At 35.2% G+C, this 18,827-nt stretch overlaps 1 protein-coding gene across 1 annotated transcript; it reads left to right on the forward strand.

Annotated features, from left to right (window-relative positions):
- Window positions 1-2,735: 2,735 nt before the first annotated feature.
- Window positions 2,736-18,766, forward strand: LOC122837467 (cytokine-dependent hematopoietic cell linker; the record flags this gene model as incomplete). Its single annotated transcript, XM_044127821.1, has 16 exons — window positions 2,736-2,882; window positions 10,912-11,065; window positions 13,570-13,613; window positions 13,702-13,750; window positions 14,317-14,367; window positions 14,461-14,507; window positions 14,604-14,614; window positions 14,696-14,779; window positions 15,118-15,142; window positions 15,735-15,759; window positions 15,836-15,920; window positions 16,000-16,016; window positions 16,095-16,186; window positions 16,283-16,360; window positions 16,849-17,004; window positions 17,094-18,766. Coding segments are annotated over 16 exons (1,218 nt in total), but the record flags the coding sequence as incomplete, so codon positions are not given.
- Between the last annotated feature and the right edge of the window lie 61 nt (window positions 18,767-18,827).

The raw sequence follows: 18,827 nt of genomic DNA on the forward strand, positions 1-18,827 counted from the left end.
GTTTATGCTCTTTTGAGGCGAAGACAAACTGATAAATGCTTATTTGAAACTCAAAAAAATGTCCTTATCAACTTGCTAAGGTGCAGTTATGCTTCTTGAAGGAAATGTCAGCTCGCAGTCACTTTCTGGTTATTTCTGTTTGCAGGGAACTGATATACACTGCCTCAGTGGTTTACCACTGCGATTAAATGCACACTTCCTACAGAGTTGGGAACTGAATATCTTTTCTTTAACCTCTGTCAGAATCTGATGTGCAAAAAAAAATAACAAGATGTGCTTTTCACCTACTTTAAACGTCTGTGTTGCTAACACCCCAGAGCGGGACTATGGATCCTATTTCTTCCTGACAGGTCCAGGACACAGCAGGCTCATTTTTTGGCTGTTGGGACGAGGATGAGCCTGGGGGGAGGAGGGGAGGTTAAGGACACAGAATGACCTGCCAGATTGACTAGCCGATGGAACTGTCACTGGGGGCCGAGACGTGGAGATGTTTGGGGAGTTGGTGTTAGCGGCTCAAAAGATAAGCATCAATGAGAATATGAGAGGCGAGATGGTAATCTTTCACAGGAAGTCAGGCTATACCATTGCAGAAGAAACCACAGGAGAGAAGCTGACCTTGTGCGCTAGTGCTGCAACGCTGTTAGGAAAGAGGCTCCGGCCTCACACCCACTGCAGACAGGAAGATGAATTTGAATACAACATTTTTACAACATCTCTGCTTTGTAAAAGCAGAGGAGAGTGATTGTAAAGAAGTGGTCAAACATCTTTAAAGAAACCGTCAAAAACGTTTCTGAAATCCCTAACTAAACCTAAAGCTCCTTAAAAATATGTACACTGGTCTCTTTTTTGTTGTAACAAGATTTTGAACGTATTTCCATATGAATGCTTATGTCAATCCTTTTTATTGTAAAGTAGGTCTGGTTGCCTTGTACTGTCAGGGAAGGTTTGCTCTACAAAAACATTTGCATAATTCACTGTAGGAAATAAAAGGGACGATAGATCGCGTCTAGTTCTTGCACCATAGTTAAGCAGCTGTGATCAGAGACAAAGATGTCAAGTAAAAGAAAATCGGCATATATATATATATATATATATATATATATATATATATATATATATATATATATATATATATATATATATATATATATATATATACATGCACATACATACATTAATCAATAAAGAAGTTAAACTTCTGTAAGACACAGTAGAAGCAGAGCTAAACAGTTAAATTTTTTTATACTGTAAGTTGCTGGAGTACACTCGTTTTCATGTTGTGAAGTTATTATAAAAGTGTAAAATGTACAGACATTTAATAAAATTACTGCTTTCTGGTTTCTTTTGGTTTGGTTTGTCTCGGTCCAAGTTAAGAGATGTTACAAGTCAGTACTACAATAGATATATTTGTACTCTGTTTTTTATAGAAAAAAACTCCTGGATAACACAGTAGAACTGTCCACTCTCTCTATTCCCAGTGATTTACAATAGACTGCTGTTGCTCATAATGAGGCTCTCCTTTAAAGGAAAGCATTTCTTTCACACTGTTGCCACATTTGCTCAGAAAATGGTGTTGCTGCAAAATCAATAACGTAATGCAATGAATGCTTCATAAGTAATCCAAATTCAATTTAACGTAGCTGAGTATTTCAGAATCAGTGCAAAAACTTAGTGTTGTTGTTCACAGAGACACATCGGTTGTTTGTCCTGTGTGTCTTTGTGTTGCCTTGTGTTGGACTAGTGACCTGTTCAATGTGGAGCTCAATGATCCCTGCAGATAATAACTAGCCCACCCTGAAATGTTAGGCAGGTATGGATGATGAATGGGTGAATTAAGAAGTGAATGAACCACATTTTTAAAACTGAGCCAAACATTACAAATTGAACTATGTTCATTTGTTGTTTACGTCTCCTGTCTAATGCCTGCCCTTTCATCCTTTATATCAATTTGTTAGCTTTTTTTATGCTCAGACATAAAATCCAACTTCAGTAAAATATGCACAACGCAACTCAAAGCTGCTTTTTATGCCAGGTTTTAGTCTCTACTACACTGCCAGCTCCCTTCTGAAGTTACAAATCTCTACAAGAAAACCTATTTGGAGCCGTTTACAACCTAACTTGGTGTTTATTTTCCGAAATAAAATTATGGCACTGAAGAGTAATGTTGCTTTGAAAGGTTAACCTTTAATTAAAAGTAGTCACACATTTAAATTTGGGCTCACCTTCTTGTTTGATGCAGAAATAAAAGCAGATGGAAATGAGAAGAGCAAATGTCACCCCGCTTCCTTTTGTAGCCAGTAAAGCAGAAGCTGAAATGTCACCTCAACAGAAATAACCGATGCTGTGACATACTGCTATGACCCTAATTTAAAGAAGTAATGTTCTGATTAACATATAGATTTTGTGATTGGTTGTTGGGCAAAAGTAATGATGCACATAAAGCAAGAACAAGGTGTCAAAAACAGAACATAGGAAACATTACTGATTCTTATTAAAGAAGATGATTATCATAGAGAAATGCCGATTTGAAAAGCAATGCTTCTGATGAATATTTTGTTCATTCTTTTCACTGCTAGCATTTAACACAGCGAGAAATGCCAAGTTATCATAGAACACAACTCAAGAAGTCGTACACATTGTCTAAAACACACACCTCAAGTAATATGGCAGTAAGTCACCACACAGGAAGTCATTTTAGGTTGCAGTGGGCTGCTCGTCACTCACAGAAAAGTTGAAACCACTCGAGTGTTGCTGTTCGGTGTACGGCAAAAGAAGAAAAACTGCAGACGTTTTATTTCTGTAGCCGAATACAAACCAAAGACATAGAGTTTGCTGGATACCCGCTGACACAGGTGTGCACTTTTGTTCAAGTCTTCAGAAAGGTAGGTAGACTGAATTTTTATTCCTACTCTTTGAATTGTGTATTTCTGCAAAATTATAAACTAAAGTAAGGAAAGAGAGGCTTGTCTTGGTTAAAAATGGATGAAAAAGATTGGAGAGATGGGAAACACTTTAAAGATTTCCTACAGAAGTTTAGAATCTCACATATGTGCATCATGGTAATTTTATTTTATATGGAAATGTTGTTAAATAACAAAGCAAAATGCAAATATGTTGCATTTAAAGCTTTATAATATAACTATATTAAACCAAAGCAAATTGTGATTATTTAAAACAAATCTCCTACTCGTTCAGGATTAAACTAGTCATTAAACTCTGGCATTTATATATATATTTTTTCCCACCAGGGGGTCTTTTTGTGGGCTCTAGTGTCCCTTATATGACAGTAGGCTGACAGGAAAGGGGAACGGAGAGGGGGGAACACATGCGGCAAATGTCAGTCGGGTCTGGGAATCGAACCCGCGACAGCCGCATCAAGGACTCAAGGCCTCCAAAGATGGGTTGCACTATCCCCTACGCCACCACAGCACACCCTGGCATTTATTTTTGAAAAGATTTTTCCTTAGATGAGACTAGCATCTCTCGAATGGTATTAAAGCAATGTAAAAGGAGAATTGTTTTGAAAAAATAAACTAGTTTTATTTACATTTTAAGAAAGGTATGTTTGTTGGAAGTCATTAATGTAATGGAAACTATTTCTACAACTGCTGACCAGCATTTTGCATTTTCACTGGTAATTTGATGATTTGTCACAGGCAATGAGCTTGTGACAAATCTTTAAATTTGGAAGCCCTCTGGCCATCACCCTAATCTTAAATGGCTTAGAGATTTTCTATCAGATTCAAGTTGCTGTAAAACTTCAAAACATCATTATAATTTCCAGTAACCAAAGGGAAGTTGGCTAGATTAAAAAGATTGCCTTAAAGCCTAAATGGATTTAAATAAACTTAGGCTTAACTGTAGCTCTCCTAATGCATATACAGACATGTTATACCAACATAGTATTATTAATATTCCTTCTATCCACATCCTTTTTGAATACCCTTTCTATAATTTCTGAGACCAAACCTTTATTGGATCTCTACAGCTGATGCTTTCTTGGTACACAAAGCAAAGCCAGGTCACAAATCCTTGAGAAGTCAGGGCGTTATGATCCAACAAAATCCCCTGCACCCATTCCCACAAGGCCAGAGTTCGTTTTCCAGAGTAAGTCCTCATCCTCAGATGCTAACTCCTTCTATTTAATCCCTCCTTCTTTTCATACACCTCATCTCACCCCACTCTCCATGTCTCAGTAAGCTCTGTGAAGAAGCCAGGCGGCTCCCACTGAGCTTTGTACCTCAGTGCCAAATCTGAGACTACGGAGACACAGTTTTCCTTTAGAAATGCGAGCTGGTGTTCTTTACTGTCTGCTGGCATTTTCTTTTTTTTTCCTTTTTTGCTAAATTGTCCTAGCATCTATTTTGGGTTGGTTTTCTTTCCTTATTTCTGTTTCACTTGTCCACACAGCTAAGTGAATTTAAAACCTGGCAAATGCAGAGAAGGGGAGTTTTAATAATGAGCGAATTCTTCTATGTATCACTTAGAGAGTTAAAAACTCCAGTAAGAGAACAATATAATTTATTTGAAAAAGAATGTCTTTCAATCCGACAATCCACACGGGTTTAAATCCTACCTGAAGAATCGAGGTGCTTTGCTGACAAGACTGACTTTGGTTCAGTAAAACTAAACAAAGCTGGGGCCTGTGACTAAAACTTTAAGACAAATGTTAAAATATATAAATATTTGTTAGCTATCTTTTGAAAGAAGAACAAGAAGAATTGTTTATAATGCTGCTAAGATAATATTAATATGGTAATGAAAATATTATTCATAGTACTTATTTGACATTATTTTAATACAACCAAATCTGCTTGTTTTTTTACACGTCTCATACAAAAATAAAGCGCAGTGCTGTGGAAAAATATAATTTATTAAAATGATAATTTGTAAAACAAGACCATTGAAAATGATCAAAATATATAAAACTTAAGAAATTTTACAAGTTATTATTTTTGTGTGAAATTGTACAATGGAATTAGAATATAAATTAAATAATTAAAAGGCAACAGAATGGATTGAACTAAGATATAAGAAAAGTATTTCCCTACAGTCAATCTTGTCTAAATTACCAAAACAAAGAAAAAAAAAACTGTAGAACCCTTTTTTGGTCAGCTGATCTGCAGTGCACAGCAACATTTGAGGAAGGGGAAGTTGTGCTTTTTAGTATGAGTCAACCAGTTGGAGAAAACTCTGGTTAATTTTCTGGCATTTCAGTAAATCTTTTTAAGCCATAAGAAACGTATGATATAACATTGCTGTGCTTTAAAACCATAAATTTTTAAAATGGTAGTGTCCCCAAATATAGCCAGTTGATGCTTAGTTCAAATTACTTTATTGTGATTATTTGAGTGATTAATAAATAAAGCATTATAAAACTTGAAAGCCAAATTAGACATTTTTGTTTACCACCACAATGTAGCTAATTTTAAGGTAAAGACTTTGTTCATTCTTTACAAACAGCCGGTCTCTAAAACAAATCTTAAAATCTTAAGGATTTTATCCACAAATGTTTTAAAGCATAAATACGTGTTTTGTTTCATCAGGGTCAAATAACTTTTTCCTATCTTAAGATTAAATTATTTGACATATAGTAATGAATAAGAAAGCTAGGAAAACGTTTGCTACTCTGTGAGTCGTCATTCTTCTTCTTTGTGCACAAGATGTTTTCTTGAATCTGTGATGTGTCTGATTACTCTAAGTATTGACAAATGTAAGAATATATATTTTCACATACATATTTTCATATTTTCATTTCACTGCCAGGTGAAATTAATGCTTAGTGCTGAAATAAACTGTGATGTTTTGAGAAATGATTTGTGACCTTTACTGGGCCGCAACTCTATTCAAGCCTCTTTTGAAATCGCTCTAAATTTACAAGAAAAGCCTCTGAACAGATACGAAAGTTGAAACGTGTATGTTTAAAAGGAAATATCTTTCTGAAGTTTAAAAAGAAAAAAACATCAGCAACTGGTTACATTCGATGAAGTAATGCTCTAAAAAAATCTAAAGTAGAGTGCGGTGAAATTAACATGGACATTGCATCATACTTGAAAGCTTACAAGATCATTTTGTGTGCTAAATTCATTTAAAAAACATGAGGATGAAATTGTTAATAGTTCCATCTTGTGATGTATATAACACCAAGAAAATATGTGTGAATTTATGTTAACTTATAATTAAAAAAGAGATAAAGATTATATACTTTTCACAAGACAAATTATGTAATGAAGCTGTTCAATGTTTGAGTATGAAAAAAAAATATTGAATTAAAAAATGTAATTCAGACTCTTCCTGATGTGAAGAGCAAAGACTTGCACCCTTGTTGAAAGCAGCAGGGAACCACAACCAGCACAGCGTGCTGCTACTAAAGACCCTATTCCTCTGCATGTCTGACTGTTGAGGAAGACAAATCCAAGAACAAACTGAGTTGGAAGGACACATTCTTTAGCAGAACACCCAACTAATGATGTTTTTCATTTCTGTTTTTCTCCCTCGTTAGCCGCCGAGAAAAGGAGCAGCTATGAGTTCGCTGTGATAATGGAGAGTTATGGTGCTCCAGTAACTCTGGTTCCACATGAATGTTCCCAAGGGGGATCGTTTGGAGTCAGCTGAAAGTTTTTAAAATTATTGATCTTCTGTAAATATAACACGGAAAGCACAGGGATTATTTTTTGATGTTTTGACTGAAAATTACAGCAGCTGTATTGGGGATTTTTGTTTTGTTGTTGTTTAATTTACATTTTGTAAACTTGTTTTATATCCACAGTCACGTGTTTCTGGCTTCTTTCTATTTGTTTGGAGATGTGTACACAATTCTCAGTTATTGAAACACTTAAATTGTGCAATATATGGAGCTGGAGTAGCAATTCTTTATAATTTTGTGTTGAGTACCTGTAATAATGTGTTGCTTCAATGAGCTGAGGAACAGATAATGGTGATGATGGGCAGCAGGATCTAATAATTTTTGCTGAAAAGGCACATTGACCATTATCTGTTAGTTCAAACACTTGAGAAGCGAGCACTCGTTTGAATTATGTGAAAATCCATCCATCCATTCAGTCTCTATGCTCATTTAGAGCATACACTGCAAACAGAGTATACACTGCATAGGTCTAAATTACTGGGCAACATACAGGGCAAAGAGCCAACTTCAAAGGGTAAATTAGAGGGACCAGTTAATCTAACAAGAATTATTTGGAAGTTGGGAGGAAGATAAAGTGAACCCATATAAACTCGTCGACAGAAAGAGCATATGCCAGTACGCAGAACGTGGCCCTTCTTGTTGTAAGGCAACCGCACAAACAAATTTGCCACGATGCAACCTCAATATGAAAAAACAAAACTTTAATATTGTGATTTTAAAAATAAAAAAGTTTTCTGTTAGTTAGAAAATCAGATTATGACACGGCCTGAACAAGCGTCTCATCTTGAAGCCCTGGTTTGAGAGTTCTTATTGGTTCATCTACTTCTAGGGTCAGTTTTTATCTCATGGCATGTTTAAATCCCATTGTAAATTAATCAGAAATTTAAAGTATGCTTGAGTTCATTAAAAGCAGTTTATATATATACGTAATGTTTGGGATCAACAAATACAGAACATCACAGAGCATTTAGAGCCTAAGGTTGTTTATGGCTTTCTGTATTTTAATTTAGAAAAACACACAATAGAAGATTAAAAATAACTTCATTGGCACATTTCCGATGGCATGGACTTGAAGAGAGTTCTGGACTTGTCTTTTCCAAAGCAAGAAGTACTCTGGCCTGAATTAACTTTGTTCTTGTTCTGCTATGTTTTGATTCTTGTGGTCAATGAAGATGTTTCTGATGATTGGAAAATTACTTATGCAGCTCAGTTTGCTTGATAGGTTAGAACCCATATATTAGAATGTTCTGATAACATTTTTATTTAATTCATTTTGATAATATTCCCATTGCAGGTTGAAAATAACCAAATTGGCAAATCGTTTATCTATTTCCACAATCAATAAAAATCAATTATACATTACAGCAGCTTTTGTAGCCATTGATTTAAAATTGACTCATGTGAAGAAGACTATACAACTTTCCAAATTATTGTAATATTAGGGAACATTTTAATATTTTCAGCCTAAAGTTTCTAAGACTGGCATTCTGAAAACAAATTGTATGGACAGAGTGGCGCTCATAATGAGTAACACTTTCTTAATACCAAAATGCCATTTATTTAAAAAAAAATTTGAAGGTCATGAATAAAAATCCCACAAAAGAAAAAATATTTATTTAATATATGGATAATAGTTTATCCATCAACGAGGAAAGCACCCAGGGATGTTAGCATTACCAGGCTAATTAGTAGTAATATCTTGCTAGGTTAGGACAAGCTTCAAAACAAACTAAATTTATTACATAACATGATGACATTCTATTGCATAAATAGAGGATAAGTAATTAGTTGGAGTTTCAAATACCAGAACACTCATTGTAGAGGGGACTACTTTCATTTAACAGCTGACAGCAGCAAAAGACACTAAGAAAAGAAACTAATTAAGCTGTGAAGTCTCTGCCATTTACAATATAAAAATCAAGTCTCGGTGCTTCTTTGCCTCCAACAACGCCACAAAACTCTGACACACGAAGCTCGCAATGTCTGAAAAACTCTAGAATTGCCTCATTTTTATATCCCTCTAGTTATTCCAACATCTCTTCAAAGAGCATGTTTTATATCCCTGGTCAGCATGTTGGAAACTGCATAGGTAAGCCACTGTGCATTTGGCAAGGTATAATCAAAGCTAATCACTCCATAGAAAATCATAGGGCTTACGCTTGCACAAGATTTTTTGCAATAAAGTACATGGGTTTTGATTCATTACCAGTTATTTTTGCATTAATGTGCCCAGCAGGGATCCAACTGGACATTAATTAGAATGAAATGTAAAAGCAGATTTTTTTTAAATAAAAATATAAATTATACATAAATTAATTTAAAATGAGATTTTGATGCTTGTATAGCTATTTATGGCAGGGATGGGCAATCCTGGTCCTCGAGGGCCGGTGTCCTGCAACTTTTAGATATGTCCAACACACTCACCATTATCACAGCTCCAACTCCTGGTCCAACACACTTGAATCCAACAGCTGAATCACCTCCTAAGTGCAGTCAGGTTCTCCAGAGTCCTGCTAATGACCTCATCATTTGATTCAAGTGTGTTGAAGTAGAGACACATCTAAAAGTTGCAGGAGACTGGCCCTTGAGACCTGGAGTTGCCCAGCCCTAAAAGGATTAGCAAAAATATCTAATAAAAAAATAAATAAACTGAATGACCATCGTCTAAGTACATGAGGCCAAAATGGTTTATTAGGAACAAACAAAATGACAATTTTGTTCATGCAAATTTGGAAAGGGGTGATTTAACCTAGAGCTGGTGATGACACCTGCTTCATAAATAGTCACATCTCTCATCAGGATATATGCAGTCTCACATTTTCAAAATAACTAATATACTTTACTATACAAGGTTACTTTTAGTCAGGCTGTGAGACGTTTCTGCATCAGACTTTTTCCCCTTAACACATCTATTTACAGATTATGCTTTCATGTCATTTTTATCACAAATGTAAGTTAGTTATCTTAACTCACATAACAAAAACTTTAGATTTCTGTGAGCAGTACAGAATTTTGTCATTTTAAACTTTATGTACAACAGTCTATACCTATATTCTGCAATTACCTGTTATTAATACCCATGTAATAATTAGGTTTCATGTAATCTTTTCATTTTACCAATATGTTTCTTGTTTCTGAAAGTAAATTAGTTGCCCAACCAAAGACTTGAATTAAATCTAATTCAGAACCTGAAAAAATTAGGGTGAGGGTAAATACTTGGAAATCATCAATAATAAAGATGAATTGTCAAAATACCTGTGTAAACATTTGAAAAGCTGGTCAAGAATTGCTCGACTCCTGTGACAGCAGTATAGAGTTTTCAATTTCACTTACATCAGGGGTTTAAGTGAAATTTTAATGTTTTAATAAAATATGAAAAAAAAATAAAACACTTTTTTCAAAACATATTCATCTGACTTTTTTAAGATATTTTGAGATGTATTTCTCATGTTTTCAATCAAAACCAAATCTATTGGCTGAGTGAAAATAATTTAAAATCTAAAACTGCCAAGATAATGAATTTCAGTACCTTTGTTTATTGCAACAGTAGATGTTTTTTTCTGGATGGTTTGAAAAGTAATTAATTAACTACAGCTGTGATAACAAATGTGGTAAATATAAACAAAAAGAAGTAGATATCTTTATTTGTAAAGCAATATCCTAAAGGATGAGTTCATCATGTGTGATCGTTTCTTCACACCTAATGTTGTTCACGCCTGGAAGAAAGTGTTAAATTTTACCAAAAAAAAAAAAAAAACAAGAGAGAGAAATCAATCTTGTCTGATGTGTCAACGTAGTTTTTCATGTGAAAGCACAAAGAATATCAACTAGGATAAACTACTTTGATTTTTCTTTCTGGGACCATTGTTGCAGTTGTCATAATCAAATGCATTTATCCAGCTTTACCATCGTTGTTTAGTCTTAAAGTCTGAGACATAATCTATTTTCTGACTGAAACAATGTGCTCATTATTTAAAACTGTGAAGCATAATGCTGTTACCTCTCTGAGGCTGAATGCAAGAGTGCGTCAGTGTGAATCAAAAGCTTAAAAAAGGAAATCTCTGGCGGACAAGCAGGTTGTGTTGCAAGACTTCACAACTTCCTGTGCTTTTCAATAAGTACGGATTTAGATTTTAAAAAGCAATGGCTCAGAATATTCTACTGTACATGTACTGTAATAAGAAGAATTTAAGCGTACTAAGACCACAGGCTACCATTTCTGGAAATAAGTGTTGTATAAAGTAGTTGCAATTCTGTGTTTGCAGGATCGCATCAAAGAAGACCGGAACAAAGCTCAGATATGTGGTGACACTGACGGCAAGATGGAGTCTGAGTATGATGTGGTGGATGACCAGGAGGAAGTGCACAATGTGCGCATATTTCCTGCTAGGCCTATAAATGATGAGAGAGAGTACGCAGGTAAGAACAAAGATGTACATTTAGCACCCATTGTTTCACTTTCACTTAAATCTCTCTAAAATACAAGTGTATGTCTGGGGTACTCTTCTTTTTTTGTAACTATGAGTTAGCTTGACTATAAAGTCCATAACTCAGTGGCTCTCCCTGCTTATTAACATGCAGTCCACCTTATATCTTCCATCCATCCATTTTCTGTTCACCCTTGTGCCTTAGAGAGATTGGGAGGGAGATCGGGAGGGTTGCTGGTGCCTATCTCCAGCTATGTTCCGGGCAAGAGGCGGGGTTCACCCTGGACAGGTCGCCAGTCTGTTGCAGGGCAACACAGAGACATACAGGACACACAACCATTCACACACACACACTCACACCTCGGGAGAATTTAGAGACCAACTAACCTGACAGTCATGCTTCTGGACTGTGGGAGGAAGCCGGAGAACCCGGAGAGAACCCATGCATGCACAGGGAAAACATGCAAACTCCATGCAGAAAGACCCCGGGCTGGGAATCGAACCCAGGACCTTCTTGCTGCAAGGCAACAGCTCTACCAACTGCACCACTGTGCATCCCGCCACCTTATATCTTCTCAAATAAAAATGTACAAGTCTGAAGATGAATTCTTGATATTTCCAGGGAGAGTGAAACTTCAATTTAAGAAAGATGAATATGTTGTCATAGATTTTATTGTCTATATTTGTTGAACAAATCAACATAAAAAAAGACCGTTAAAAATGCAAGTACTAAAATTGTACTAAAATTGTATATATTAAATATATGATGTCTATTTATGACTAGTAATGAGATAAACTAAATAAATCAAGGCAGATACAGTTGAAAGACATTTCTATGCACTATATCAACAGATAAAACACTGCAAGACTTTATATTCAACTACGCTTTTCATTCGATTACAAAAAGAATTTCCACTTGTTAGAAATATGCACTAATTTCCTTAGAATTGAGTAGCCTTGTTTTTTAAACCTCATGACTTACATGACATCACATTACCATAGCATGCTGTAATTTAAGTTAACTGGGTCAGGTTTGCACATCATCTTTCGCTCAAACACTTTTTCAACTGTGTTCACAAATTTTCCGTGGAACTGAGATCATGAGTTCTTTGATGGACACTTAAAAAAATTTGGCTTACTGTCAATAACTTCTTAGTATGTTTTGGTTCATTGTCCATTTTGGACACACTTATTGCCCAAACTTCCTGTTCTTTAACATCCTGTCTGTTGTCTTGGGATTTTTGAGGATGTCCTTTCTTCATGATGGCGTGTGTTTTGGGAAGTTCACCAATATGGGGAAGGACTCATTTCACTGTGAATAACGCAGCTCACAAGGTCTTTTATTTTTACCTTTGATACAGTTTTTCTCTCAGACACAGGATTTGTCTCCTTCCTGATCAGTTTTTAGACTGGACATTTCCATCCTGTTCATACTTACATCTTAAGGCATCAGGATGAATCAGACATCTGAAGGTCCACAGTTGTCGTTTTCATATCTTGGCAAATGTCTTTTGATTTCTCGATGGCATACAAGAAAACGGTGTGCTTTATGTGTAGCCAAAGAGTACTTTAACAGATGTCCCTCATTTCAACTCAAATGTTATGAATGAACCTAACAGAAGCTTGATATGAACATTCATTTGGCTAATAATTATCAAACTGTTTGGGGAAAGTTGGGAAGCATTGCAGTTTCATTCCCAGATGGTCAGTTAATTCTTTAATATTAAAACAATAAATAAATAAAAAAGAAATAAAATATCTGAATTTCTCACAATTAATCCTCGCACATCCAAAATCTCACATCAAACCAACTCATGTTCTCCAAGATGCTGACTTCATCTTCCAAAAAAATCCATTGTATTATGGGGGACATTTTCTGCTATACCAATATTACACAGGTTTTTAAAAAGCCAATACACATGGCAAGATAAGAAACAGTATGACAGAAGCTTAAAGTTGTACTTTACACTTTAGCCAAGACTCAGGGGCTGAGTATGCGCTTGTGCATATAATTAGAATGAGTGTGAAAGAAGTTCTTGCAAAAAGAAGTAAAAACAGCTTGGCTAAATGTATGGTGAGACAGGGAGGAGTGTGGCTCTGACTGAGAGCTCATGCTGAGTGAGCATGATCTGCTAGTGGGTCTCCAGGGCCATCTGTTGGCTGAGTCAGACTGCGGGAGATTACAATTATCCAGGAGCCGAGGAGGGGGAAAGAGTAATGGGAACAGACAGGCTTTTCTCTCCTGCCTGGATGTGGCTATCAGCCAGGGGCTTCACAGCTGCATGTTTCCAACCATGTACCCAATGCATCTCTTAAATGTTTACACTTGCAGCAGTCTCTGTTGGCAATCAGAGTGATTTTTTTATTTTTTATTTCTGTGCAAAACCGGGTATGGCGCTGACCAAGTTGCAGTGTTTTGATAAGAACTAAAATTCAAACAAAACTTTTGCCATTACTAATACAAATATGATGATGATATTTTTATTTGCCTTCAAGACAGGGATGTTCAGTGGTCATCATCTGCATCATCAATCTCTACTGTAAGCCTGGTTTTCACTGCTTGTAAATTACTTCAATTGTGCCACTATACTGCTTTTAAATGCTCTGTTCTGCTCTTCAATCAATCAGCGTAGACCCCTTCCTAGATGTCCACCCAGAGAGAGCCCTGAATATAAAGGTAAACTAGACATTCTTATGCTTTGGGAAATATAGAACATGTTTCTTACTTTACATGCTGTGCTTTTTAAAATTCTTTCATGTTACAGAAACAGAATTCAATGTATTTTATTGGGATTGTATATCGCTGAATAACACTTGTTTTTTTAAGTGTGTTTTCAGGCCTCCTGAGTCAAAAGTTCATAGATCTCTCAGACATGTCTTCACCAGCTGTGAATGTCTAAACACAGAAATATTTGCCCCATGCTTATCCAGTTTAAGATGGATACTGCCTTTAAAGTCTTGCCATGAACTCTTAGTTTGATTTGAATATGACATTTCAACACATGGTGTGCTTTGATCGAAACCCTTTTTTTTAACTCTGGTTGTACAGTTGAAAGTAAAACTACATACATAGTTAACAATCCTGTTCCTACAACAAATATTCAAAAACCCTTCATTAATGTACTTCCAAAAAATACAAGTAGATCCTGTAGTATTATTGTAAATTCATTCTTAAACTAATTACTATGATTTGTGCTTTAACATCTGATTTTAATTTCTGTTGTTTCTGTTTTTGCACTTCAGTTCCAGTTGTAAATAGAGACATAAAGCCAGGACGGCAAAAAATTAAAATGGGTAAGACCATTCAATACCTAACAAAGCAAGTTATCACTCTGGTTAATATAGGAAACTCAAATAATCAAAAATAATTACATGCTGCTTTCACAGATAGGAGGCCCCCACCTTTGGAGTCAGAAGAGCAAGTAAACGTCTGTGTAATATTTTTTTTTTTTTATTGGTGCTTAAAGTTTTGATTTTGACTTGTTAAATACATGATTCTTCTCCATTTTTTTTTTTTTCAAATTTGACAGAATTCTCGCAGGTAATTACATATAAATATTTACTTGAAGTCTTACTCCTTAACTTCAGCTGAGCAGATTCATAAAGACTCTATGCTTTCCAGAAGTTCTTCGCCACACCCACCTTCTGCCTTGGACGTATCCGACAACCTTGCTGGGCTGGCTGTGCATGAAACCTTCAGGAGTGAGTAAGTACAGTCCGCGATGCCATTACTTGATCAAAATCTTGTGCCAGTGGTGCCCAAACTCGGTCCATAAGGGCCGGCATCCTGAGTGTTTTAGTTCTCTCGCTGGTGATAGTTACAACCTTTTCAGCATGTTGATGTTATTCTTTTGTCTTCTAATAAGCCATTATTTGATCCAGGTGCGTTAAACCAGTGAGAGAACTACAGCATGCAGGATGTCAGCACCACTGCTTTATGCAGTTTGATACTGATTGTAAAGTATAGCAATGTCGCCATCTGCTGGTTGGTAAAATCTCAGCTAATGTGGAATAATACTTTCTCTTGATGTCTTTTGGTTTCAGTAGACGAATGAGAAACACCGAAAAAGTAAGTGCACCCTACTTTATTTTTATAATCATAGCCAGTTTTACCAATGGTTTCTTTATTACTGGGCAAAAGTCATGAGCCAGCCCTCTTTTATCTGAAGTTTACTTTCAAAGAGTCAGACTTCTCAGCTCATTATTTTTTTCAAACTGACTAATATACAGTACAGACCAAAAGTTTGGACACACTTTCTAATTGAGTTCAATTAGAAAGTGTGTCCAAAATATTTTCTTGGTTTTGTTTAGGTTTTTTACATTGGGTTTTTGAGAGAAATAAAAACAGCAAACAATGTATTTATTTATTTATTTATTTATTTATTTATTTATTTATTTATTTATTTATTTTTGCTTTAATTATTTTTTGGATCCATATCAAGAATAAAAATAAATTCAGTTAAGGTTTTTAAGTAAAACAGTTTAGTTACTCTAATAAAGTAATAAGAAATCCTCCAACGTTCAAGGCAAATAAATAAAATGGTCTTCAGATAAATCAAAGGGCCATTGCTAAGAGAAACATGTAAAAAATAAACTCAGAGATAAATTAAGACTTCACTTTAACCTGCATCATTTGTTTTCTATTTCTTTTATTTTCCCAGGCAGACTTCAGATCACATGCCAGAAGTAAGGCTTAAAAATAATCTCAGACAATCATGAATGCAGCATTTGGGTTGTTGTAATTATCCTAAATATCCTTTAGGTCCACAGTCCACTAAAGATGTTCCAGGCATGCAGAACCATCAACGACATTCTTTGGATTTGGAAACTCATGACTTAGAAAATAGGTGGGACTTTTAACTATCAGATTTCTGACTAAAAGTGATGCTGAATGTAATTTCTAAATAGCTTTATGTTTCTCTACAGGTCACATCAACATGTAGGTGAGTATTTATATTAGAAATCATCTTAATCATTATTAAAAATTGGTCAAATAAGTCACACGTTACATCTATTCAAAGAAGGGATGGCATCCAGACGTCATCACCATGAGTGGCCTCAAACCAAAGAAGACATTGATCAAAATGATTTTGTTCCAATGGACAAGCCTAATGTAAGCCATCCTGTACATACATTTTATACTAAGAATTTGTCCTACATTTAATAATAACAGCTGATAAGTGAAGTATGAGTTCATTTGTTATTGCAGACCTACTGTGAGGAAGACTGGTATGTTGGACATTGTAATCGCACAGATGCTGAGCACGCCTTACACCTGGTGAACAAGGTATCTCAATATATCAATACGTGAGAATATTCATGGCCCTATTATATTTTATTACATTTTGTCATGCTACAACCACAAACAGTGCATTTTATTGGGAATTTATGTGATCATTGTTATTTAAGAAACTGATCTATGGTCTATAGAAAGGTTTACAAATGAAAATCTGCAAATGTGATGAACATTTGTATTCAGTCAGCACAATTTATCAATTAGGTGACTTCTGAAAACAATTTCTATTGGATTTTATTTAGGGGAATCAAAGCAAAAGGGGCTAAATACAAATGCACACCACACTATTTATATTATTATTTGTGGAAAATTTAGAAGGTCCTAACTTTTTATATATAAAAATATACATTCTCCAGAAACATAAGAGGAACACATTCCACAAACAGCAGAGTAAAAGAAAAACAATACTTTAACTGTGTTTTCAATTAAATGTTTTTAAACTTGAACTTACTTTCTTATTTTACTAACTCTGATAATAGGATGGGGCATATTTAGTTCGAGACTGCTCCAATAACACCAACAGTGAACCCTTGGTATTGGTCGTGTATCATGAGAAGAAAGTCTATAATGTAAAAATCCGGTATATTGAGTCCCTCAGGAAGTACGCACTTGGAACAGGCCAACGATCAAATGATGTAAGTATAATAATTCAGAAAATAACATCTAGACATTGTACTCATGAAAGCCTTAAATTTATTGTAACTCACATCTTGTTTTTCTCTAGATGTTTGACTCCGTAGCAGGAATCATCAAATTCCATTCCATTTTTCCAATAACACTCGTCAGCGGGAGAAACGCAGCGAGCAGCAAATGCCCAGAGAACTGTGTGCTGACATGTCCAATAACCAAAAGTGATGTTATACAGCTCCTGCAGTAACATCTGCATCTTCCAGCCAAGAAAATGCTTTCATCTCAAGCTATTTCCCACAATACTTTTAAATTTCTGAGAAAAATATTGCACATAGGTGTTCAGGGTGGAGTGCTGGGACCTGGTTATCTTCAGTTGCACAATTTATGTCTATTGTTAATTATGATGACATTGAAATTGGTATATGATTTGTTGTTAATAATGATAATAAAAATTATTCTTATTCATTTGCCTCCAATTTTTGTGTAATGTTTGCCAAGATTGAAGTTGGGAAATACAATCTTTGCTCTAACCTGGAACTCAAAATCCAAAATGGCTGCCAAACACTTGAAATCCTGTGACAGCTGCAGTAACGAGCAGGTTATTTGCCCTTCAGGCAATTTAAATTCCAATAAATATTCAAACACATGCACAAACCTGAATATAAAAAAGTTTTATCAATGTTTAAATACATAAATATAAGGAATTACATCACTTTTAGCTTGTCTGGCTAACAATCTGTTCAGTGAGGGCAACTGTTAAATCCTACTTTCAACGTCTATCTACAACATGATAAAATGGAGTACTAACGTATCACAAGATTCAGTTTCCCATTTTACAGGTCAGTTGATCTTGCTTTTGGTTCACTGTTGTCGGGTTTCATCTCTAATAAAGGAATGTTGAAGTAATGTCCCTGTGCACATTACACAGGAACATTACTGTTCCTGTGCAATGTGGAACAGTAGTTGTTTTGCTAACTGCAATCGAGACCTCCCACAGTTGAGGGACCTTGCACAAAATGTCAGAAAAAAAGTCAGAGAGTTAATCTATTCATGTCTTCAAAGGTTTTTCAGAAACTGGAATCTTTCTAGATTTACATTTTCGCAACCGTATTTTGACATCATCTGCACTAATCACCACACCCGTGTAAATTAAAAGGGATTAAATTTACATTTTAAAATTGTTATTTTCCAAGAGCAAGTAAAAACCATTAAGTGTATTAATGAACACTGATTCACCAGTCTGTGCAAGCTTTCTGTACATCATTAACTGTGATATTTCTAGAGCTCATGTCTGATGTTTGCAAACAGATGAGTGTGTTGGAGGGGGCAAACAATGTGAATTAAAAGCTGATGTTACACATTTTTGCAGAGGAAACAGAACATGTCAGTTATTAATATATTTCTTATGTTTTATTAGAAAAGATGGAGTTACACAACTGTTATAAAAGGATGAAACACAATAATAATGAACACTGAGCATGTATGAAAACCAAAAACACATTTGGACTACATGATGACTAACTCTAGCACAAATAAGAAGTATTGTAAAGGCAAGGTCAAATGTTTCTGACTCTTTGAAATAATTTATAACAGTGACTGCACAGCAGCTTCAGATACTGCAGCGTAAGGAGGGATATGAGGTGGTGACCATTCTCCATTTAGTATGAACACCGTCATTTGATTTTACATACATATAGGGTCTATATATTCAAGTCTATTTACAAAAACATAACAAAAAAAAAGAAAAAAAAAAAGAAATAGAAAACATCCATAAATATCGTCCGTGGGCAACCAAAAACTATGAATGTAATCATTGGTCTAGCACCTT

Source organism: Gambusia affinis, linkage group LG09 (assembly GCF_019740435.1).
Source record: "Gambusia affinis linkage group LG09, SWU_Gaff_1.0, whole genome shotgun sequence".
Lineage (NCBI taxonomy): Eukaryota > Metazoa > Chordata > Actinopteri > Cyprinodontiformes > Poeciliidae > Gambusia > Gambusia affinis.